At 39.2% G+C, this 15,847-nt stretch overlaps 3 protein-coding genes across 5 annotated transcripts in view; 1 reads left to right on the forward strand and 2 right to left on the reverse strand.

Annotated features, from left to right (window-relative positions):
* The window catches only part of LOC137279511 (uncharacterized), a 34,341-nt gene extending 21,844 nt beyond the window's left edge, over positions 1–12,497 (forward strand). For all 3 annotated transcript variants that reach the window (XM_067811819.1, XM_067811820.1, XM_067811821.1), the window contains 9 exons: positions 1,147–1,167; positions 1,512–1,557; positions 1,791–1,942; positions 5,355–5,524; positions 7,093–7,235; positions 7,989–8,100; positions 8,422–8,617; positions 10,012–10,165; positions 11,310–12,497. In XM_067811819.1, the coding sequence (XP_067667920.1) occupies positions 1,147–1,167; positions 1,512–1,557; positions 1,791–1,942; positions 5,355–5,524; positions 7,093–7,235; positions 7,989–8,100; positions 8,422–8,617; positions 10,012–10,165; positions 11,310–11,368 (1,053 nt within the window). In that variant the 3' untranslated portion in view covers positions 11,369–12,497. The remainder of the gene's footprint in view (positions 1–1,146; positions 1,168–1,511; positions 1,558–1,790; positions 1,943–5,354; positions 5,525–7,092; positions 7,236–7,988; positions 8,101–8,421; positions 8,618–10,011; positions 10,166–11,309) is intronic.
* Positions 1–15,847, reverse strand: part of LOC137292233 (anaphase-promoting complex subunit 13-like) — a 384,028-nt gene that overhangs the window by 238,355 nt on the left and 129,826 nt on the right. The window lies entirely within an intron of this gene.
* LOC137292176 (splicing factor U2AF 35 kDa subunit-like) overlaps positions 1–15,847 on the reverse strand; it is a 285,875-nt gene that overhangs the window by 67,391 nt on the left and 202,637 nt on the right. The window lies entirely within an intron of this gene.

A 15,847-nucleotide genomic window follows, 5' to 3' on the forward strand; every position in this document is an offset into this window, starting at 1 on the left:
CTAAAACATGGTTCCTGATGTTTAACTAAAACATGGATCTTGATGTTTAACTAAAACATGGATCTTGATGTTTAACTAAAACATGGTTCCTGATGTTTAACTAAAACATGGATCTTGATGTTTAACTAAAACATGGATCTTGAAGTTTAACTAAAACATGGATCCTGATGTTTAACTAAAACAGGTTCCTGATGTTTAGCTAAAACATGGATCTTGATGTTTAACTAAAACATGGTTCCTGATGTTTAACTAAAACATGGATCTTGATGTTTAACTAAAACATGGATCTTGATGTTTAACTAAAACATGGATCTTGATGTTTAACTAAAACATGGATCCTGATGTTTAACTAAAACATGGATCTTGATGTTTAACTAAAACATGGATCTTGATGTTTAACTAAAACATGGTCTGGAGGATTTGGGAGTATCGGAAATAGGTGATTTAGGAAGCAGGAGTGATTTCAAAACTGTGTTTCGTCCCAAGGGAGTACGTGATCGTGCTGACCAGGTGCTTATTTCTTTCGTAATTTGGGACAATTCATCTGCATAATGGTTCTCAACCATATTTTCTAAATCTATGTCAAAATGAATGCCTAAAAGTATCAGTTGAGTGTTTCTAACAAATATTCGTTCAGTTCTTTCAGTTGTAGCAAGGAGGTTTAATTCTTTAAAATAAATATGCGAAAACAAAAACAGCAAAATACTGAACGAATGCTTTGGTGATATTAAGTACGAAGAGGCATAGAGTTATCGTTCCTGTTTGATAAAGTTGTGCTGTTCCTTCGCAAGCATGAAATCCTTCAAGAGGGGCAGAGTTGCTATTCAGCTTGTCACTAGTGGGATTGTTATATTATATGACCTCTGTTGAAGATGTGACAATTCTAATGTTAATGTAAGTTCATTATGTCCATGTAGCCAGACAATAATAAACTCTTCATGGGCTTAGACGATGTGATAGAACATAAGTCTCAATCTCGACCGAGGAAGTGATGGTAATCGATACACAGTGTTTTGTAGTGTTTCTTTGTGCTTTTGTTTCCATATAACATTACAGCATGTTATTAAAGAATACTGCCAATGATGTTGTACTCAAATGTGACTGACAAACTGATAATTACTCATACTGCAAACATTTGTGTTTCAGACTACGACTCCAATTCCAACTGTGAGCACATTATATTATCAACCCAATCTTGATATGTATTTCATATACCCCTTGTAAGATTGTTCACGTTTTCGTTTGGGTGTATAGGTGTAAAGTGTCAGTTGATACTGCAGGTAAATGACCACTGCTGTGACAATGATAATTTTCCTGTTAGTTCATTACGTCCTTGTGGACTAAGAATAACAAACCACTCATGGTCTTAGACAATGCTATAGAATGTGCAAGTCTTCGTGCAGACCATAGAGGTCATGGTAATCGGTATACGTAGAGTGTTTTGTTCTTTAGTGGTTTTGTTCAGTTTGAGTATTTCTCACGGAATAATGTTACGTTTTGTTGTTTGACAGCATCTATGGCCATCAAACCTGCCTTTGGTTCACCCCTTCAAGATCAGTACGTATGTTTCAGCTTGTGAGATTCCATCCTCTGAATACCCAAAGAACTACGGATTGTGTAATAAATGGATATATTTGATTGAGAGCTAATTCCAGCACGCGATTATTTTCACTTTGTTTCTGCAAACTACTTCCGTATTTACAACTTGAGATAGCAAACTGAGTTCAGTCTATTTAACATGTAGTCACGTCACGTTCATGGAAATAAAGATAATGTTGCTTTTGTTCCAGCTTGTTACAATGACAGCTCGGTCGGCATACATCAAAACACTTCATACCACCTCGATCTTTTTGTCACTGGAAATGTGCCATCACCATGTCCCAATCGTACAAACCACTTCACGATTGACGATAAGGATGTGAATCTTACCTCTTCATGTATGGTAAGTGACATTGTACTTTCCCCCGGTTTCAGCCACATCAGCAGATTTCAGTCGTTAAACAACATCTTATTAATCTCATTGGTTAACAAACGACTTAACATCTCTGTGAGAAACGTTAGTTCTAAATATTACGTAGAGGCCACTGCACAGGCTAGGCAAACACATTGCATGCAGAAGTGTGATACCAAAACTTTAATGGCAGGGAGATAAAACAGTAATTATATGCATGTTTTTCTCCATCTGAGTTTGACTTGCCAATAAGCTAACAACAAGATCTGTATTTTACCTGGTCAGCCGCATTTACGTCTGAGGGAAGAAAACCCATAGAATAATTTGCCGTTCTTTCACCAACCTTCTTTGCTTTCACTGATTCAAGACCAGTGCTCTGTACAAAGGGTTCAGTTTGTAAGTCCTACTTATATAAGGGACGACAACAGTAACACACGCAGTATCTTTAGCACCTATAGGGCTGAAAAATGGTATGAATGGGGAATATGAATATATTGAATATGGAATATGAAATATGTGCTTTTCGATAATGTTGTGAATGTTAAGGGGTAACATCGGTATGTATCAGATCAAGCTCTTTTGTTTACGTCGTTTTTTCTCCTGTCATTAAGATTCTTTTCAGCTGTACCCATTACAAATGGCGTAAAATATCTGACAAACTGAACCAAACTTAGAGATAGTTATTGTGCTCAAAATATGTAAGTGAATGAGTGATGACATATCTTTTCGGTTTGTAATCATTCAGTTCCAAAATGGACAAAAACGTAATGTCCTTAAGTGAAAACCATTGATTATAGCAAATGCCGGCAGTTCAGGTATTTGATGAAAAAGTTAAGGTGACATTAACTGGTTACATATCCTTTCGTGGCATTATGTCAGTCGTCTCCCCGTACTCTGAACCGTTACCTATGTCTTCAGATTGGTCGTATTGATCAGAAGAATCATTGATTAACTCAGGTGGACAAAGTACTTGACCTCCCTGAGCGACTACTTGATTCACTCAAGTCTTTAATGAGTTGCTGATTGGCTCAACTTGAGATGTACTCACAAGGGCAGCTGCAGACTTCAGAATCTATTCCAATCAGAAGGGGAATTTTCCAGGGGGATTCCTTTAGTCCTTTGCTTTTTTGTTTGTCTCTAAATTCTTTGAGTTTTCTGCTCGATAGGGAGGAGGGTTACCATCCCGGACCTCCTCAGCACAGATCCCCAACACCTCTTACTCATCTCCTCTACATGGATGACATCGAACTCCTTGCCAAAGGAGAGACCAATTTGAAAGAACAGGTTCTCCTTGTCGAGTCCTTCTCTAATGATATTGGCATGACTTTTGGCCTCGACAAATGTAATACTCTTCATTTGAAATGTGGCAAGGTAACTAATAATGGATCGGTCAGGTTACAAGGAGGAGGAGTTATTGAGCATCTTGTGGAAGATCAGGCCTACACCTATCTTGGAATGCTCCAGAATGCCCAGATTCAAGATAAACTACGGGCCGAGTATAAATCTCGTTCAAAGAAAATCTGGAGCTCAGAGCTAAATGCTCGAAACAAGATCAAAGCCACCAATATTGTTGCTGTGCCAGTCCTCTCCTATTCCTTTGGAGTAGTTGATTGGACAAAACAAGACTAGAAGGATCATGTCCGATAACAGTGCACACCACCCTCGTTCCTCTCTTAATCGTTTATATATGCCAATCAATTCGGGAGGACGGGGTTTGATTAATGTGGAAACTCTTCATGATAGAATTTTATTGTGTACTTTTGCACATATTTATTTATCAGATGATCCTCTGGTGATGCGTGTCAAGACTGACGATGAAAGCAAGGAATTTCACAGCTATTTTAAGCGTGCCAAGGTTGTTGGACACAATTTGAAGTTTGAAGTTAATTTTGTTGATGGCGATGTACTGCTGGACGGTACAGTGATGGGAGTAAACCAGGTGAAGTCCTTCACCAAGTCTGCCCAGAGTCGGTCCTTTGTGGAGAAGCTGTCTGAGAAGCCATTACATCGTGTTTACATGCAGTGTGTGGAACAGAACAGCAATCCAACCGACTCCTTCGTCTGGATGAAGTCGGCTGGTCTCAAATGTGAAATTGAGGGCTTCCTTTTTGCTGCTCAGGACCAGTCACCTCCCACTCGCAATCGCCACAATGTTATTGTTAAAGAAAATATCAATATGAAATGTCGTCTTTGCAATGAATTTACAGAGACTGCTCAAGACCTTGTCAGTGGATGCCCTTCCTTGGCACAAACAGCTTATCTTAAAAGACATGATGGCATGGCTCGCTGCTTTTACTATCGTCTCTGCCATGCCTGTGGCTTTGATCCCGAGGTCCATCCATGGTGACGCTTTTAAACTTCTCTGGAATAGGCCAATATACAGCCTGAGACGAATTCCAGCCAACAAACCTGATCTTGTCCTTTTTTATAAAACCAATGAAATGATTTATATCATAGAATTTTCTGTCCCTTTTGACAGCAATGTGATTGGCAAGATTCAGGAAAAGCATGATAAATATGCGGACCTCGCCTTTGAAATGTCTCGCCTGCATCCCAAGTACACAGTCGTCAGACTCCCCATTGTTCTCGGTGCCCTTGGTTTGGTATCTTCTGATCTCTTGGCGCAGATCAGGAGAGTGCCGGGGTTCTCCACCGGGAGCACAGCCCTTCTGACAATCTGGGTAATGCAGTGTTGGGGAGCCTCCGAGCCTCCGATATTCTCCGAAAAGTTCTTGGTGGGTTCGACTAGGCAGTGTTTCCTGGGAGAAGTCCCATTCGCTGTCTGGGCTGTGTGTTGAGGGGGCGAGGGCCCTGAGCTGATGATGAGCCTTACCGACCCGACTGTGCCAGGATTACCCGAACCCTCTCTGCTACATTCTATCCTGATCTCTAAATCATAATAAGAAGCGTACTTATATTGCGCCTTATCCACATCACTGAGGGACATGCTCTAAGCTCATATCATACTGAACATCATTATTATTACCCCGGATAACGCAAGGTGCCTGTTAGGCGCTAGAAGTTTATAATCACATGACTTTATCTCACCGGGTACCCATTTTCTGCTGGGTGAACAGAGGTAATTCTTGAACAAACTTACTTGCCTACGGTGAGACCGTATGTTTCACATGTATGCAAATCATCGAGTATCTGGTTTTCTATATAATTGCTCAGGTACTTTTTGACAGACTATCAGTGCTGTGTCACCTTTGTAAAATATATTGTGTGAAAACTTTAACGCAAGGTTACCCACCGTTACAGAATATATCATGTAACATCTGTATAAAAGAATGTCGAACTCCATCTGCTGAAATGGTGATAAATGAAATGATGATAAATGAAAGCGTGAAATGATGATTCACACAGAGATCAGAATGACGTAATATGTCGTGTATTGTTACAGGACACGAAGGAAGGTGCATTTCTCATCGAAGCACACAATAGAACACTTCCCACCATATCAACAGGCAAGAAAACTGTCATGGGAGGGATTGGTTCCATTGTCTACAGAGTGACCTGCATTCCCGACACAAATGGAGATCCGGTCAGTGTGTCAATTGTACCGCCAGTGAGGTGAGTTCTTGAGATAGCGTGGGATACTGACTGTACATTGCTTCATACGCCTTGATAAAGTGCCAACAACACTCCACAATGCAACTTCAAATAGTTCCAAATGATGTTAAACGCACTCTAAGTTGCTAAACTTTACAATATTAAGAATATTAAGAAATAAATCGCCAGGTGACGTGGGGGTTGGGGATGGGGTTGGGGATTTACATTTGCGTTCATTTCGTTTTAGGATGATATCCCAGATTCGACTGACGCTAGTGAAATTCCTAACCATGATAATTCAGGTAGAAATATTAGCATAACAATAGTAAACTCAAATGTTTCTAAGTTCATGTCTAAAGAACAGCCGTTCTGCATACGATTGCTACTCTAACTATAAGAAACATAAAACTGATGAACATGATATAAGGTGACCATACAGATAAATAGACATTAATAAGATTTCCCCAGATGATATAGTAAAAATCTCTAAACTGGCAGTGTCGATACAAAACCTAACCCGTTGCCTTTGTAGGCAGACAGCCATCCAAAGTCCGAGGTCACGGACGAGTCAATCAGTAATACGTCCTTGGGGTAATGCAACCACAATTGCACACCTGTTGAAAACTAAGACAAATGTTTCTGTTTATTGGACGTTTTCAGTGATTTAATTTGCTTTATTGAAATATTACAAATGAATTGTTTTCTTCATTGCACAACCTGATCTTAGTTAGACGAATCCACAATGGAAAGACGCCCTGTCACGCATCTTCGCTCTTGCTCGTGAAAATGTCCCGTTTTGAATAGTATGTCAGTTGTGCCTGAATAGAGATAAAGCAGTTCTTGCTGTCCTCTACCTTGTGGTTGGATACGTTTAAAGGTGCCATTCAAAGCCTCGCGCTAACACAAAATTTCCCTCTCTGAAATCACACATCAAAGAGCTACAGATATAAAACCATGACAACTTCATCTCCCAATTGAAAGCAGTTTCGTTCTCGTGAAAAAAGAGTATCGAATGAATGAAATCACGGACTTTATCTCAACCAGTTCTTGGTGTCGTCCATCAGACGGTTTACACTAGATTTCCAATCTCTCAGTATGAGTTGAGCAGTTTTCAACGTTTAAGATTTTATGTAAACAATACCGCCGGATATATATAGTTTGCAATTTGTTTGGAAACGAGTGAGTGGGTAGATAGGGACAGTTACAATGTTTATACCTACGTGCGGAGTCAAATTCATGAAAAAGAATCATGAACGGTTTTGCTGTATAACGTATGTGTGACGTGTGTGGTTAATACAATTAACACCAGAGATGTATTGCTTCACAAGTGAATTTGTTGGATAAATACCACGTATATGTCTTTGTTTGCAATTATGTCTTTCATTCCAGTCCATGGTTTGGTTTCTTCAATATGAATTATGTTGCCATAATACACATGGCTTCCACGTCATGTAACGGAATCAGTGGCAAGTCAAAGAATTTTAGTTTCCAGATATGTCAAATGATATTTCTATTGATTAGTCGATTGATTATTCTATATGAGATATATCGTATTATGTATAATGTTGCACACATTGTTTCATCTTCAGCGTGAAAGCGACTGCCTCAGAACTGGTGCTGCCCGCATTAAAGATAGGCGTTTTTGAGGGATCCCCAGCTCCAGACTTACAAAAACCCCAAAACTCACTGACTTTGGGCAAAGAAGTGAAGTTAGTTGTTTACAACGATCTCCGTAAGTAAAGAGAGTGGGTTGGTTGATATTTGATAACTTGCAGAACAGACGGATATTCCGTGAATTTAGCACTGTTCCAGCGGCGGACTGAATAATCGAGTCTGAACCAGACAATCCAGAGATCAACAGCATAGGCATCGATCTATGCAATCAGAGATGATGACACAACCGAGTCAGCGAGCTTGACCATCCATCCCGTTTGTCACGTCTTACGACAAGCATAGGTTGCTGAGGAGCAATTCTATCCCGGATCTTCACAGGTCTGGGAATTAGGTCTATTTCATGCTAGCTCTCAAGACGAGCTCAAACTGGTGTTTGTTAATGTTAAATTGGTCACAGTTCTTACCATTTCCTACGAATGAGATGCGCATTATAAAATTCTTGGATGTGCAATTTGGGATAAAGAAAGGGAAGCGCTGACATTTTTATGGCAGACAGAGAGATGACAGAACGGCAGTTCTACACACAGGAGGTGAAATATACAAAACCAGGTGCACCTCCAATACAAAACATACCCGACAAAAGTGGCATGTAGAATATTACAGCGAACTACACAAATGACTTGCTCCTCCTGATGTCTTGATGTTGAAATGTAACTGCTTTGATCAAGATTTGTTTTGTGCAAATATTTTGGTTTTAAAAGTATCAGTCAATATAATCTATACGAGAGAGCATGTAGTGTCTGACGGGTTTATCTGACTGATGTTCAGGATAAAGAATGATACACTTGAGATAAATATCTTCTATTTACAGGTGGTAAACGAATGTCCTACATGCTGATCCCGTCCACGTGCTCTGCCTACCCTCAAGGACACAAAAAGGATGCTTTACTATCATTGTTGGAGGACAGTACTACAAACACACAGTTCGTGAAGTCATCTTGTCAAAACAGACCTATTGTCATTCACTACAACTGTGTACAGTCGTTCACTCAAACACGCTTAACAGAAATGCCGAAACGATTGGTTTCTTAGAACCAAAAGTAATGTCATAACATTTATTTAAAATCTCTCAAGATTAAACATCAGTCGTGTCACGGAAACCAGCATTATTTTTGTCAAACTCTCACAAAGTGGAATCACGCGATGTGTTATATAAGCCTTGAAAACAAAGTACATTTCTTTTTTCTCGGTACTTCTCAGATTACGGTAATTTGAAAGTACATGAACACATGTGCCAATTACAGATGTACTCATGAAGACAAACTGCTCAGCACATTCAACGTTCCAAAGATGAATGAATACGATATGGCTTATGCCACCCTGTACCCGTTCAAGTTTGAAGGCTACCCTGGCGCACCCGTGGTACTGGAGTGTACTGTGTATATATGCCCCAACGATGATGCAGTGGATGGTATACGAACTGGCCACTGCGAGAAAAGGGTAACTAAATCCTTATTTTTGAAATGTGTATATAGTTATTAGAAGCAAAGGAACTAAACCACAGGAATTGAATGGATCAACATACCAACAACTTTACAAACAATTACTCAATTTACTCTCCTCAGCAGAACTAGTAATGCAAACCTGGTCATACAGTGTCTCTGAGGTGCAGCCTATCGTATATGTCCTACACTGTGGTTCTGATAAAGGAAACTGATCTGTCCTGTTGATGAAGTCGTGCAAATGTCCCGGTGCCCATGTATTCTGGGTGTAATGTGGTCTACTTTCTTTCCATGACTAAATGAACTGGGTGTGAGTACAATGTGTACATTATATTGTACACATTAGAATACATGTGTTTCTCCATGACAAGTACGGGGTATTAAGTGACAGGGTGTCACAGCAACTGATATTTTATCTCTTTAATTAAATAAATAGTTTATAGTTGTAAATGGACCATCAGACATGAGATTTGAGTTGAACGTCAGATATAAACATAGCTTTTGTTAAGTTGATTGGTCAAAGTCGCCCTTCACTCCATCAAGGATATCTTTGAAACGATGCTTCCGTGTGACTTTAATGGCATGAAAGCGCCGTATTTCGTCTTTACCACAATCTGCCATAAAGGAAGCCCAAAGTCAACCTTAATTCATTTGAAAGACAATGTTTGGTCAATGACCCTTGCAAGAACGATGGTGATCAAAGGTGGTATTCTTTAGTTTAACATCAAACTGTCCTTGACTGCAAATTATCGCCAATGCGACGTCGGCTACAGACGGTCTTGGATGCAGCATGCCGACCACTGGCTCATGTTACACATTTAGACGACCTACCCATCACTTCCGTTCTATCTAAAGTATTTAAGCGTTGTGCTAGGTTAATCCAAACATCAACTTAGGACCCTGTGTGTTGTTTTAGTCATATGCCCAGTTCTGTCAACCAGTGGAGCTAGAATCAGCTGTGAGAGAGTGAGTTTAGTTTCACACCGCACTCAGTAACATTCCAGCTATATGGCGGCGATAAATTATCGAGTGTGTTGTCACCAACCCATCTGCGGAACTGGGAGGCGATGACACGTGTCAACGAAATCAGCGAGCAAGACCACCTGATTCCGTTAGAGTCAGCTCTTAGGATCAGCTGTGAATCCTGATCCAGTTGGTTGTGGTGATCTTCAGTATTAGTATTAAGACAGTATGAAGAAATGTACTGAAAGCATCAGTATCATAAACAGAATGCCTATTTTCAGCATTACTGCATCGCTTTCAGAGATAATGGACCACTTCCAAAAGGGTTTAGTTTTGACAGGTTAAAATGGTCAATGTCACAACTTCATCGAAATCAGAATATCAGAATACACATCTGTTAAAACCCATTGTTTTCTTTGTCATCTTAAGAGTTTGAATAGCGGTAGCAGATGTAGTCTTGTGAGCCCTACTTCTGGCTACTCAAAGAAGAGGCGGAGGAGAGATGTTGGAGTCGGCGATAGTGGCGTGGGAAGGGCGACCCTGAGAGCCACGTTCAGCGTTCAAGAACCACTGGTAGCTAGCGGTGTGTACAGAACATTTTGTTTCGTCTATACGCAAATCAGATCCCAACAGATGAACTGCCCGAGAGAAGTTATCTCTCCAGTATTAAGACTCGTTTCTTTGCCTTATCTCGCCTGTATTTTGTTCATCAATACAAGTGATAATTAACCGAGTAATTATTCTGAAGCTTAAATCAGCTTAATGTCTTTGCACAGATCCTCTTCGCTATATTTAAGGAGTAAATACCTCATCGGATATTCAATCTGGCCATTCATATCCTTCGGTCAACAGAATTCTACCAACATACGTAATCGTAATCTGGGCAAAGAAAATGTATGAACGAGACACTAAGAGGGAGAGCACACTTGCACAAAGCGATCTTAACGCCACAATGATTGTAACACCCATTCTCCAACATAGGCTTATGATAGTCGAAGCACTAAGATCGCGTTGTGCAATTGGGCCCAGGTCACATATTTTAAACTCGTGAACCTGAGTTTATCTACCCTGACTGAAAGTCAAGTTTCCTTAACTCATGGCTCGTTTGTCCATCGTCCGTTGGGTTTTAACCACTTGACCAATAGAAATGAATCTTTTGATACGGTTTCCCACGACTGACGGCAATATAATTTGTTCTGATTTGATTTCAGTATTTGTGTTGCCATTCTTCGACCATTGTTAATAAAAATACACTGAAATGTGATGCACGAATGTGGTTCTGGAATCTTTGTGTGAAATCTGGAACATTGTTTGCCAAAATGTAGCCATTTGTGTTAAAATGCATCATACCTTGAACTATGTGTAGTTATTTAGAGAGTTCAGTAATGTACTTTGTTTCCAATATTTAATCAGACATTTTAATTCCACATATATTTCCTGACATTATAAACACCCAAACAACCCCTGCACGCGCTTCCCCTCTCGTAACCGCAAGAACATTGGACCTGAGACTCCACATGCTTTGCTATCTACATTACCATAAAAGGGTTTTGCTATTACCCCCATGGCAGACATTCTATTCTTGCTATGTTTCGTCGGTTTAGGCTGTTGATTACGTATTAAGGTGAGCTACAATGTTGTAGCACGTGTCTGACAATTCATTCGTGTATTAGTTCAGTGTGACCTTTATATTTACTGATGCTTGTATCCTTCGTTTCTGTTTCCAGCTTCAAGGTGCTTTACGGGGATCTGGGGACTGGTAGCGCTTGTGTACATTTTCATGTGATCTACAGGACCCCACCGTGAACACACGTGGCCACAACACCCAGACGGATGACATATATACCCCGAATAAAAAGTTAAGCGTCACCCTATTTCAAAAGTAACATGTGATGCTGTGGAAATATTAGACTAAAATAATCTGAAAGACGAATCCATCTTTAGAGAAAGTTATTTTAGTGACTGACTTCGGAATATCATAATCATTTGTACCGGCAATTAAAAAATAACTATTCCTTTCCTGCTTCTACAACACTATTAAACAAGGATTTTACTTGTCAAAAATGACAATCACTGACCATATAGCATGCATTAATGATTTTTACTTTTCAAAAAAGGCAACTTGTTTGAGGAAAACAACACACCTGTATTCAAAAAGCGCATATATCTTGTTTAAAGTGAAAGATAATATAAATAATGGTTTAATGTTTAGACTGAAACGTACTAAACCAGTTACAATAGTAATTATTTCAGATTTCCTATCAGACACCCTTTGTTAACAAAATATACTGGGTGGCACTTATCACTTTATTCTAAGTATATATTCATTCTCAGTAATCAGCATCCGAATTACAGTGTATCCTAACACATATCCGCGATGATTTCCTGCATGTATACGCTTAATGACGTTCAATTAATTTATAACATGAGGAACTATGAACCTGTTTAAGTATCACGATGTTTTGTATAAGAATAACATGCATGGAAATTTGGTATTTTTCGCTTCCGATGAAAAAGCTATTAAGTATGTTTTCATAACGTTGCGCAACAGAACAAATGTACGCACACTGATTGGAATGGACGATTGAATCATTATATTTCTTCTACTTGATACTCTTTTAGCATATTAATTTATACGAATTATCATGTTAGAGCCTATGAGCCTATTTTAATTAGCACATATTTTGCAGCATATTTATGTAAAATTATTCAAGAGTCCCTATTGTTGACTCTGGAGATATATCCGAAAAATATTTGTTTGTAATCTTTTCCAGTGGTTGATTAGATTGATTATGTTATCTCTTCAGCTTGATATCCTTTGAACATTGAGTCATTGTACGCTTTGGTGCCTTGTAAACAATAAAATCTGATTATTTTAAAAGGAATATCTTTAATAAACGGTACTTCAAACCCAATCATGATCTCTGCTGCATTTTGTACAGCACTCATCAGTCTAACATACTGCTCTTGATCACGTGAGTGTCTGGCCCAGACTCGACTATGTACAGATCGCTGCTATAAAGATGGAATATTGCTGAGTTCGGTGTAGAACTAAACTCACTCACTCTACTGATAAATGTGCTACCTTTTATCTGGCACTTCGCTGGCCAATTCCAGCCAGGATCTTCAATGGAGTTCCGTGATATGATGGACACGGTGAATATAGTGATTTGTTACCGGAATACACTGGTTTTGTGGAAACAGGTGTAACCGACTCAGTCATAACGAAACCATGATACGGAAACATTATCTGACAGATTGGATATGGAAGGTCTTTGAGTACTTAGAATCTCGATGACTCCCGTCACACCAGCTTGAAGGCACTGGATTGACAGTTGTCAAATACGCCGTAATTTGTAGTGCAGAATTCTCCCCTGTGCGCGCCTGAAACCTGTGACTTGTTATCTGGCACTCTTGACCTGGCACTACAGGTCGTAGTGGCGTACAGGTATGGGTGTTATCATAGCAGTATAGCTATGTGGGGCAGGGCGAACATTTCACACAGAATCCGACACCATCTATTTTCATTAACTTATTACAACATGTCAGGATGCGTCATGTAGAAATGACCGTATAATACGCTTCGAGTTTCAGTTTGTTGACATAACATATGACATATATTTCATAATCCCTTAAACATTTGAGACTTTGGCCAGTAATAATGGAACCTATTTTTTTAATAAATGTATTCTCCCTTTTCACAATATATACTCTTCATAAAAGTAGGGGATAATGAACTTTCAATTTGGATAGGAAGTGTAAACGTTAACAAGCGTTTCAAGAACAGACATCTTATGAACATACCACCATTCCCCTCTATTACCACTCCTAAACACAACGCATGATATGCACGTGCACAATGCAGTAGCCCCATACACGTGCATGGGGTCTCTTTCTTGATTTTGACGTTTTTTTCAAGAAGGTCGAGAAATCACTTAGAACATTAATTTTTACAATCATCTTGCATCACATATTTGTTAGTGTTTGTTTCTAGTCTTTTGTCTTAAAATCAAAATCGTATACATGCAAATTACTTGCCATACACTAATCATCTTTCAGCGACTACAATCCAAATAACTATGGTTGTAAGGAATGCAAATGGTGATGCACTCTCAAAACATTCAACAAAATCATATCAACATTGATTGACTCCGATAAATCTCCTAAATATTTTTCATCGTAAATAAAACATGAAGACCCCCTACATTTTCTGAAGAGTATATACTACCATGTCACAGGTATGTAGTAACTCAAGAACCCAAGTAAGGTTAATGTGACCACCACATATACAGTCACGCACAATCAGTCAAATCAGCCTAACGGTCAGAACAGAAACAATAGCACTCGTGTCTGAGTAATTGAATGACAAATAAAATAAACAAAATTCTGCAGTCAATATAAACTGAATGTGTGAATACAGGAGTGACAAAATATGTTATAGGGAACAGACACCTGTATATAACAAATAGGATGTGCAAGTGCAATATACAATGTGTACTAGTATATATTTTTTGCTTTCACATGGACTTAACATTGTTAAGTAAGTTGCATTGTCGAGGCAATATAACAAAATATGCTGTTGAAATATAAACTTTGAAATTATTATATACTTGATACACAAAACATTTGATATACAAAAAACAAGAATGAATTCTACGCATGTTTTCGTACTTTGAAAACAAGAAAGGCCCTCGTAGGAGAACATGCTTCCGCCTTGCAAAACAATCTCTATTCACTATAACATTTTAAATTACTACTGTGTACTGGCACTTTAAATCATTCAAATCCACCCACATTGACATATTATTCATATTCCCTTTTTACTTAACTTTGGGGACACACCTGTGTACATACACTTCTCAAAAGAAAAGAAATGCAGAATAAAATTTGATAATAATAATCGAAAGTTTGCACGCATATGTCAAATGATTGTTAGTGTGCTTTAGAAGAACATGCGTGAGCGAATGCCGCATAAACTATTTTGAATGTTTTTGTCGATCATTATTGAGATTTTAACAGCATGAACGTTTATGGAACACAACCGAAAGCCGCAATTATCGCTTTTCATGTGCAAACAGGAGTACAACCTGTGACTATAACAGGCCAAAAACCATCTCGTAAATTCATCCAAGACCCTTGAAATTACTGGATGAGAAAATGAGAACCTTCAGCGTTTGTCGCAGCACAATAACTCTGGGATCGTTTCGTGCATTCCAGTTCGACAAATGACCACCTAAGACCAGGAACACTGCGAGTCACAGACAATTGCAAGCCACCCTGAAAGGCAGAAATGCATGCATGCCAGACGTCCACGAGTCCTGAAGCCTCGAAACTAGTTGCACGTATGTTTCAGTGATAAATCGCAATATCCCTTCAAGCGTTATGATGGAAGACAGCGTGGCTGCACACTACACAATTAACGTTTGGCACTTAACCGCATCAGGCAAGTGGACAGATAAGGTTAGGTGGTGTTATGGTGTGGGGTGCCATCTCATAGCTCTGCAGATCGGAAGTAGAGCTCGTCCAAGGCAGTCAGTCTAACGGCCGCTCGATATATCGACTAGATTCTCGGTCCTCACGTGCATCGTCTTTTCTACCCGACCACCCGAGGGAGCTGTACCATCTGGACAATGCTAGACCTCATAGACGTGGTACAGTGGACTACCTGGCCAATAACAATGTCAGTGTCCTCCCTTGCCCTCCAGGTACCAATCGATTATCTGTAGGACCAGATCGATAAACGTGTACGTCATTGACCCTTTAATAGTTGTTCAACATGTTGTAGGAAGAATGTAGAATGATTCTACAACAAAACAAACAACTGATTCGATCTGTGTCAAGGACCTGCAGTGCAGTTCAGTCAGAGGTGAGCATACAAGTTGGACATATGTAAAGACTATGATGACTCTCAATCAGTCAATCTCTATTTATACTGAAGGCCACAGGTCCATAATGTACAAGAACATAGTACACAATATCATAGAAAGGAGTATAGGCACATCACAATATGTCATACGATGGCAGTCATTCTTGTGAAATGTCTACCAAATACAAATGATACCAATGTTCTACATAATTTCAATGCTGCACCTTTTATTTTCCTTGATTTACACAACATGAAATAAGAATGAGTGAGTTATGTTTTACGCCACAGTTAGCAGTATTCCAGCCATATGGCGGCCAACATGGAATAAGATAACAGTTTTCAGTGATATTGCTTTTCTCTTTGGAAGAGTGCACTTTCTTCAACATATAATTGATTTCC

Source organism: Haliotis asinina, chromosome 1, assembly GCF_037392515.1.
Source record: "Haliotis asinina isolate JCU_RB_2024 chromosome 1, JCU_Hal_asi_v2, whole genome shotgun sequence".
NCBI classification, from domain to species: domain Eukaryota; kingdom Metazoa; phylum Mollusca; class Gastropoda; order Lepetellida; family Haliotidae; genus Haliotis; species Haliotis asinina.